At 30.3% G+C, this 10,238-nt stretch overlaps 2 protein-coding genes across 4 annotated transcripts in view; one reads left to right on the top strand and one right to left on the bottom strand.

Moving 5' to 3' along the window:
* Positions 1-5,213, bottom strand: part of LOC100165535 — a 31,345-nt gene extending 26,132 nt beyond the window's left edge. For 2 of the 3 annotated variants that reach the window (XM_016803446.2, XM_016803441.2), the window contains exon 1: positions 4,326-4,669. In XM_016803446.2, the coding sequence (XP_016658935.1) occupies positions 4,326-4,379 (54 nt within the window). In that variant the 5' untranslated portion in view covers positions 4,380-4,669. Of the gene's footprint in view, positions 1-4,325; positions 4,670-5,077 lie in introns of those variants that run through there. The other variant, XM_016803447.2, reaches the window with a different exon arrangement.
* Positions 5,192-10,238, top strand: part of LOC100162043 (breast cancer anti-estrogen resistance protein 1) — a 6,920-nt gene continuing 1,873 nt past the window's right edge. The window contains exons 1-8 of the mRNA XM_001943076.5: positions 5,192-5,860; positions 6,555-6,698; positions 6,761-6,907; positions 6,988-7,084; positions 7,184-7,506; positions 7,572-7,845; positions 7,910-8,130; positions 9,581-9,742. Coding sequence (XP_001943111.1) covers positions 5,816-5,860; positions 6,555-6,698; positions 6,761-6,907; positions 6,988-7,084; positions 7,184-7,506; positions 7,572-7,845; positions 7,910-8,130; positions 9,581-9,742 — 1,413 coding nt within the window. The 5' untranslated portion in view covers positions 5,192-5,815. The remainder of the gene's footprint in view (positions 5,861-6,554; positions 6,699-6,760; positions 6,908-6,987; positions 7,085-7,183; positions 7,507-7,571; positions 7,846-7,909; positions 8,131-9,580; positions 9,743-10,238) is intronic.

A 10,238-nucleotide genomic window follows, 5' to 3' on the forward strand; every position in this document is an offset into this window, starting at 1 on the left:
TGCCTCATTCAGAAACTGGCCAAATGTTAAACAATAAAAATAAAAGAGGAGTGTTGCTTTTTAATGTAGGAGTGCAGTGAGGTTATGAATTAAAAAATAGCAGACTAGGCCACAATGTAGATTTCACTACTTTGATAGGCCGACTTTTTTGGTAGGGAGTTTTTCATTTTTTCACGGTTATGTTTTTGTTGGGGATATCATTTATTTTTGCGGGCTTCAGCATCGTGGACGGCGTGTTATTATTATTTTTTTTTTTTTATATGTCGTAGATTTTCTCTTGTATATTTTGTATTTGAATAAAATAAATGTACTAAAACATTATTATGTTTTATAAATATAATATATTATATATAAGTCAATTACAAACAATTCCTTGTTACTATATTGTAACGCTGTTTGAAAGTAAACGTTTATGCGTGCTAAGCGCGCCACTTCATACGTTTAGAAATACACTCACTGAAGCGGTATTAATTTTGAAAAAAATTCCATTTTTAGATTTTTCCCTTTAGTTACACTGTAAGATCTACCTTTGTGCAAAATTTCACGTTTCTAGGGAAGTGTCTTATAATTTTGATGATCAGTGAATGAGTCAGTAACAATTTTGCAAATTTTGAAATCCTCCCATTTTGAAATGGCACAATATTAAGGGCTCATATTTTCTTACAGCGTCCTAAACTACTTGAGATTAATCTGTGTTTTAAATTTCAAAAGTTTATCTTAAGAGGAAACAGAGATATATATGTTAGAAAAACTGGACAAATTGGTTCGTGTAAAGATACACTGGCATTGCTGGAACTTGGCCTGGCGCACTGCCGTGCGCTCAGATATTTAATACCTAGTTGGTTCCAACTAATAAATAATAATATTATAAAAACAAATAGCAATAAAAATAAAATTTGAAGTTATTTAATTTGAAGAAAAATGTGTTATATATAATTCCAAATAAAAATTTGTTTTTGCACGATTTTGCACATTTCAGCATTTTAATTGCACGTTTTTAGGTGTTAGCTCCACAAAAATCGGGACATTAGTCATAACTAACCTACACGAGCGTGCATGTTGATGTGCAAAGTTGAGTTCTACCATACTTGAATCTTATTTTTTTCAGTTATAATTCTTACTAGGTCAAAAAGACCCGATGAACGCCCTAGAATCTAGGGTTTAATGAGTGCTAGAATAGATACTACGATAATAGATAACCTATAGATGTTTATACGTCCACGGGCCACCTAATTGTACATTTGTACCTATACTATAATTATATATAGTATATTGTCTATATTAAATATTATTACCGTTGGCCGATTATAATAAATTCATGACTAATACGTAGTGTCGATGATCGATTTTTTTCTTCCTCGTTCATTTTATGCGCAGTGCGCGCCTATCACACGGCAAATGAACTATCACATATATTCTTATAGTATCTGCATACTTATTCATTTTAATAATTCGGAACTTACTCGTTAAAATAATGGGTTAGATGTATCAAATTGAATCTTTTCCCTTATACGTATACAATATCCTACTTTATGGGACTACCCTTTTTGGGGGGGACGTCAGTGAAGCCCTAATTGGCACTCGCTCGCTGCGCTGCAATCGGACAAAAAATCGAAAATATCCCTCGACTTGCTATGCAACACCATCTCAAGTTGGTCACAGGGTAACCACCGTATATCCACTCTTAATACGTATTATAACAGTGTTTTCAACAGTATATTTAAATAACTTCATTTCAATTTAATATGTAATTACCATAGACATAATAGACACTATTACTTATATGCGATATGCCAATATACCATGTACTATTTTTTTTATAGTACATGTTTCACTGTTATTTATTACTTTATTACTTTTTTTAAATCTTTAAAGTATTTAAAATGTATTTGAAATATTTTCTGAATGGATGTTTTTTGTGGACATTATTTTATTATGTATATATTAAAAACTGAGTTATCGTAAAAAAGCCACTTACAAACACGGATAATGTTCTTACTATCAAGTTTCATAATAGGTTGATTCACACTAATTTTAAGACGAACGGAGTAAACGTGATCTGCTGAGCGTAAATTTGCTATTAAGCACTTGAAAGACTGAGACAACAAATATCTGCGCAGAATTTATAAATTGAATCAATTCAAAATAATTAAATTAAAAATGAGGTTGAGTGAGGTGAATCATACTGTATATATTATATATATAATAGTATAAATTATGATTTATGAATATCAAAATGTTATCATCGTCAGTTTACCATCCAATACCAAGATCACCTCTCTAGTTGCTTTTAAAGTATACTACTTAAAATATGCACGATGATACGCGGGTATACCTGTTACAATTTTCACTGACGAAAACAAAATATGTATTCTAAATATAATTATTTGTAATTTTAAATTTTCAGATGGTATATCTACTATTAGGTGATTATCAAAATATATTTTGAGAATCAATGACCTTTTATCTACCACAGTCCATAGGTATACTGCAGTTTATGAGTATATAAAATTGCTGTCATTTGTCATGATTTTTTTTTTTCAATAATTATTACAATAAATATCCACAAATGACATTGTTTAAAATTATTAACTATTTGATTGTCATAATAAGGGCTATAACAAAATAATTATTTTGAGCGAAATGTAAAGTTTTTTTTTTTTGACTTAATAATATGGTTTTTACCATTTTTACTTACCTGCGTCGGGCTGCGTAAAAAGTAAGTTTATTTTTAGCAATTCATCACTGAGTAAAGGTATTTCACTTTAAAATCGAATCAATAATAATAATAATAATAATAATAATATAATATATATATAAATTATAAGTATATAATATAAAATAAATATTTCTTATTTAAAACATTTATTTTTTTTATTTTTAGAACAAAATATACAATCTATATCATAGACATAATAAGTATATGTGCGATAAGGATTGAAACAAATAGGGTGATACTTAAGTTTGAGGAAAGAAGCCACCCACTGATGACACTTTCATCTTGGTTTATATTTAAAATATAATAGAATATTGTAAAACTACTTCATAGTAAAAAAAAAATAAAAATAGACAAAGTTCAACGCTACATCTCATATTACATTTGTATACTTAATACTTATATTATTACATCAATTAATTCTAATATTGACTCAGAAGCTACTGCAGCACTATTAGACCTGTGAAAAGTAAATGTATTATGATGGACTAAGATAATAAATTTATTAGTGAAGATTTCTAAAGCAGTAAGCACACGAAATAGTAGATAAGTAGTTCATAAATTATAATATTAACCAATTATCATATATTATTTATATAATAGTTCTATACTGTTTTTGCCATAATATAACCATATAAATAAATGTACTAGGTATATAGAATATCGTATTGCCCGTAGGAAATATAATATATTGTATATTATAGAAAATCAATCGTATACATTTAATGTCTAAATAACATGATATTATATTTTAATCTATACTTGTCAATTTTAAATTTATTTCGTGCAGTCTTAATATTTTATTTTTTATCTGAATAATTGTAATGAATAAAACACAAGATTAAAATTAATGAGTTTTTACGTTTTCCGTGTAATATATTATTATACATTATAAAGTAACTCGATTTTTTGTCGTTCACCTATCTTAGATAGGTACTTCATATACGTCATCAGTGTTCAATCCACAGACACTGTAAAAATATAAAAGTCTGTCGTTCTATTACATCTAATTGTATTATAATCACCGAGATAAATAGCCATAGTATACAATATTGCTATCTCGGTGGTAATAATTAATAATCAGTAGGTGTACATAACTCAATACGTCAAACGTCATAATGTCATATTATAATGTATACTAGTATACTTATATTATGTGGACAATATTATAATATAGCTAAGCAAAATTATACACAAAACAAACGCTACGCTATGTTTATCATATCGAGCTACATTAAAATATTTACCTAAATACCTAATTAATATTAATAATTATTAATTATTAGTTTATTTAGTTATTATTTATTACTTATTACTTTTAGGGTACATAACAATAGTAATAACTAGGTGGTACTGAACAACTGTTAGTACTTAAAATAATGCCGATAACACTTATAATAGCTGGTATATCTAAATAAAGATCGTAGATAGTAGATATAATATAATATAATATAAATAATAGGTAAAAACCGTCGACCATAATTTGTATAACCATTGATTATAAAAACTAGTATTTGGTATAACGTACTTACGTTACTACCTTATGCAAATTTTAAAATAGTTGATTAAATATTAAGAAGTATAACAGTATTAAAAAATGACGACTTACATTTCGCGTAGTTCTTCGTATGAAAACTGTTTGACACGTTTGAGATTCTGTCATGAGCAACAGGCAGACGGCAGTTATTTTTCGTGCACAAAATATATCACCTAAATACGTGAGTACCACGTCCTGTATTCAAGAAAATAAATCATTAACGATGGTTAAAAATCGATAGGTATCGAATTTAAATGTAAACGAATGAGTTTTATTATAATTTTGTTCGCTGTCTGACTGCAATTAATGAAAGCGACGATCACCTAACACAGTAATACGTAGAATAAAATTTAAAATATCATGAAAAAAATGTACATTAATGATTATTGATCGATCTTTGAGGAAAATGATCTGTGGCCACTGCAGGACATAATTATTATAGTATTGTGTTATAAATTATATTATTATTTCCTAAATCAGCGCGCGACTTACCGCCGACGAGTGACGACTGACGAATGACGATAGATCATACGAATATACGATAGTACGATACTCGACGATAGCCGACAGGTATTGGTTTTCGACGAGCCGGGCCTAGTTGATAGAATAAGATATTATTATAAAAGTGTGCTGTGTGGTCACGTTCGCGGAAATACGGATTACGGAATCGTAGTTTGTTCGATTTCATTTCGACTGATAGTAATGATAATTTATGCCTACATTATTATTAAATTATTATATATCTGTGTTACAATAATCGCATAAAATTACTATATTTATGGCTGTACAGGAATGCCCGATCGGAAATCAGAATTCGGACTTACCGAATGATCAGAACTCTGTAGAAACAAACATTTTTTTCAACGGATAAGTAACTATAATACACCTCGGAACAAAATATATACTACATATATAATATGTAAGTATGTAACCGGTTAACGTCCTGGCGTCCTCCCATAGTGCGTAGTGAGGGGTAGGATGTAGGTAGCCCCGTCTGGCGCCGCGGCCTTAGCCGTCCGACGGATCAGTAGTGCCACCTGACGGCAGCGGCGCCGTCGTCAAAGATCAAAAGTCATCAAGGCCATGATGAAAAATATCATGATCAAAGCTAGGGCTGATAAGGGTATCGCGTCGACGCGTCGTTATCATATCGGCGATCCCGGAATCCGCCGATAACAACAAGTTACGACGACCGCCCGTCGCCCGACACCCAACTTCCAGAGTCCCGGACCTGATGCGGGACACCATGAACCGCGTACTACATCGGCCGGTACCTCGACTTCTCGGCGCGTGACTCATGCGTCCTCGCCGCGGTATGAGTCACGGACAGACGGCGAAAAAAATGTCGATTTGCACGATTTTTCGCCACTTCGACGGAGACCTAGATAATTTGTCGCCAAAAACTATAAACAATCGTACCAAACATAATATTATGGACAACATGCGGCATATGATTGGACGTCATTTATTGTTAAGTCTGTACGTTGCACTGGACACGAATAATACGATCAAGACGACACATCTTCTATGAAGGATATCGCTGTTACCTTTAAACGCTCAAAATGCTACAGCTACATCAAAACGGTTCGATAAATAATGGTTACACTGTGAGTACCTGCATTCCAGTATTCCAAATAATAACATGAAAATATGTATTAGGTAGGTACTTAGTTTTTGACCATAGGAGTCCACGAACCAACACAACGTCGTACAAATAATCTGAATTCCGTTGTCTGACGACAAGAGACAAGTTTGATTTGTACATTTTTTTCCTGACCACTTAAATTTTTTATTGTGTATTCTTTCTACCTATAATAATTAGACCTCGATCATGGGACCATCATGACCTACATTTTTAAAATTGAGTTTGTAAGAAAATTGTTTTTTTCTGTTTTCATGCATTTGTACATAAAACAAATTGTTAAATTTTCACATTTAAAAATATTGTATACTTAGGTATTGTTTTATTGTATTAGTTTATTGTTAATGTGAAATTCATTTATGTGTATTAGTAGATACATTATACATATCTAGATGCAATTGATGCTAATCATAGGCGCAATTTCAACTTTTGGCATGGGGGGGCTGAATATATTAAAGGCAAGCAGACTATTGCAATATAGCATATTAAAATTGCATGTCCTAGGTTTTTTTTTTTGGGGGGGGGGGGCTACGGCTAAGTTTGGGGGGGCTTAGCACCTCCCCCCCAATTTGTGCCTATGATGCTAATGATGTATCATGTATAGTACAAACTTGCGAAATGGTTCAATTTAAATTTATAGTAGGTATTTTTATTTTTAGAACTGTATTGCTAGAGCCATGTATGATAACATTGCTGAAGCACCTGATGAATTAGCATTTAAAAAAGATGACATATTAACAGTATTAGAACAAAATACAGCTGGTCTTGAAGGATGGTGGTTATGTTCATTAAGAGGCCGTCAAGTATATTTTCTATACAATTTACCATGTTAATATGTTTTATATTCCATTATTTTTTTTTCTAGGGAATATGTCCTGGAAATCGATTAAGACTAATACCAGGTGTGTATGAAGTGACCGAACCCCAAATTATATCATCAAATTGTATACAAGATCAAAATCATTTCAATCATGAAAGCAAGCATCAAAGCTGGCACGCAAACCTGAATACAGTAATAAGAGATTTTATATTTTTTTTAAGCTGTTTATTCTTATTATTTTGCATTATTTTATGTTATGTTATTCTAAACAGGTGACGTCACAACAGAAACTGGGTGACCTCCTTACATATGATACTCCTCAAAAAACTGTCGATACTAATGGCTATAATATTCCACCTATAAATCATGGTAAGCAAATTCTTCGTACTATACTTTACCCATAATTTTATCAATAACAATATTTGTAATATACGAGCTATAATATTATCCCAATGTTTTTTTGATTAGCATTAGATCGGCTAACAAGCGATTTTACAAAACGACCACTCAGTATTGGAAGCAGTAGTGGCTGCTGTAGTGATAGTTATGATCCTCTCCCAAACCAACATTCTCTTGTTTCAAAAGAAAGCTATGATGTACCAAGACAACTGAATATACAAGTTACTCCAAGTAGTTCGATCAGCTCATTATCAACTGGTGGTATTTGTAGTAGTACAAGCGGAAGTGAATCTAATCGATCTAGTAGTATTGGACTGGATTATGATATTCCTAGAAACCGAACATTAGCTTCTTTGCCATCTGAATTACAGAATTTAACTATTAGTAGTCAGGTATGAATATATTAGAAATAAATATTTTATTTGTTTTTTATAAAAAAAAATTCATATGAAAATAGGACTACGATGTTCCATCAAATAGTTTACAACCTAAAGAATTATCTATAGACTTGAACTGTGCACTGGAATGCTTAGATAAATTAACATCAGAAGTCTCTTCTAATACTACTCAGCTATTAAATTATGCCGGACCAAATTGGAGGAGCCAAAAAAATTTGGAAGCCAATCTTCTTGATATCAAAATTATATCTTTACGACTTAAAAATAGTTTATACCAATTTATTGAATTTTCAGAAGGATGTCTAGGAAATGCAGTTAATGCTCGTGATAAAGGTATATTTACTATCAAGAATATATTTTATAGTTATAAATAATAATACAAATATCATTGTTTTAGGGATCTCAACTAAACTTCATCCATTAGTATTTGATTTAATGAAAACTGATAAAATGATAAGTTTTTCCACAAATGCTTTGGATTGCCTTGATTGGAAACCACATTTATTGCACAGAGATTCAAACAATGAATGTGAGTATTCTGAAGACGCCCTGGATAAGCTAATTTCATGTGCCAAATTATTGACTGATGACATTCGTCAGATCACATCATTTATTAAGGTAATATTAATATTTTTATTGTATTATATTATTATGTACATTTTTATTCATTAAGAGGATGTCTGCACACTGCTTGTTCTCTCTCTCTCACCCATGCTCAACATAAACAAATTGTGGTTATGCAGTTTGAGTAGAACTCCCTTAATTTGGGTACTAGAGTAAAAATACCTAATTTTTAAATGAATAGATTTTAATATGTCAAAGAGCAAGACGGGACGATTTTTTCATTATTCCGAGTACAACACTCAACATATTGTTTAGAAATAACGACCATTTCAACATTTGAAACGACCTGTAACTTTTAAAAAAAAACGCACTCCGAAATATTCTCATATTTCAATTTTATAATACTAATAGCCAATAGGTATTTATAATCTAAAACCAAAGTTAAATGAGTTCTACTCAGACTGCGTAAATGTGTTTGTCTATGTTGTGCGTGGGGGAGAGAAGAAAAAATCAGTATGCTGACATCCTCTTTATACACCAATTCATGATATGCAATCTAAAAATAATTTAAGTTCCATATCTCAATCAAAATTAGACACTTAAGTTTTAAGAAGACCCCTCAAATTTGAACTTGAATTAAAATTCATACGATAAAGTGTTTTTTTGTTCACTTGTATTCATAAATTTAAAAATCCGTGAATTTAATTCACCTGTAATTAATTAGTAAATCACGGATATTTATTTCATGTGTATTTAAAACATAATATTAACGCATAACATATTAGATTATAATAAAATATTTATAAAAGATATGTTAATAATTTATTTCTGTAAAAAACTAAAAATATCTGTACATTTTTATTTTTATTTATTTTTATTCTATTACAACATTTTTGAAGCGAGATTTATGAAATTGTGTTTTCATTGTTCAATAAATTTGAATATTTTTTAAATGTATTTAAAATGTAAATAAATTTCATAATAGATAACTGTCAAAAAAATTGCATTCTAAAATATTACTTTTGTGTGGAGATTCTGGTTCAAAATAAATAATTGATCACCGATCACCACTATGTAGAAACTAGAAAACCATTATTGGAAGATAATAAATGTATTAAAAATAAAATTCCACGTGTAATAATAAATGTGTGATTTAATAACAAAATATACTAATTCATGTGAAGTTAAATTCACGGATTCACATGTTTGCGTACGATAATTTTAATTTCCGTGATTTTAATTACACGTGAAATAGAGAACTCTAGTTTTAAGTTTGTATTGACTATTGGAGTAAATGTATGTAGGATTTCAATAAGTTATTTTATAACTTAAAGTTGTATGTTAGATCAATTTATATTTTATATATTATATTACACCATCAGTCGATCATTTTTACTTAGCGGAATATTAAATATTTTTCTTCATTCAATATTGTCAATAGAAATAAAAAAAATAATGGCTTTTCTTTTAACTATTTAATTAATTTTTAATTTTATTTTTGTAGGGTAATTCAACGCTATTGTTTAAGAAAAAATTAATTTGTGATGATGATGAAGATGATGATTATGAATACATAGGTGATGAGAATGGCAAAAAGCCAAATATAACTAGTGCTTCCATTAAAAGTGACAGTCCTTTTTCTGGACTTTCTACTAATGATAAAAAAGTAAGATATAGAAGTATCTTTGGGTCTTGGTGTTACATGGTGGTTCGTCGTCACTAACGTGTTCTGATGTCAAACACCGGCCGGGTTACAATAGGGATATCAACATTTGTATCACTATAACACTCCTTATATAGCACAAAAAATCACCAGATCTGATTTGTTCTAACCAGGGCTGTGAATTAAATGCACTAAAAAGGTGTTGAATATGTATGTATATTGCGTATATGCACTAAAATATTTAAAAATAAAAATACATTCAATTAAAATTCATGAAAATTCTCTGTAAAAACATTTTTTATTTAGAGCTACGTGACCAAGTTGTTATAATATAGTATGCACCTATTTATTTTTCTAATTTGTAAAAGATTGCCACTTCCAAATACGTCTCGGCTCATCAACTTCAAATATAGCCCCAATTTTCACCGGTGTACCTCAAGGAGCAATCCTCTCCTCCTTACTCTTTAACATATATGCCTCTGATCAGCCAACACTCCTA

Source organism: Acyrthosiphon pisum, chromosome A1 (assembly GCF_005508785.2).
Source record: "Acyrthosiphon pisum isolate AL4f chromosome A1, pea_aphid_22Mar2018_4r6ur, whole genome shotgun sequence".
In the NCBI taxonomy this organism is placed as follows: domain Eukaryota; kingdom Metazoa; phylum Arthropoda; class Insecta; order Hemiptera; family Aphididae; genus Acyrthosiphon; species Acyrthosiphon pisum.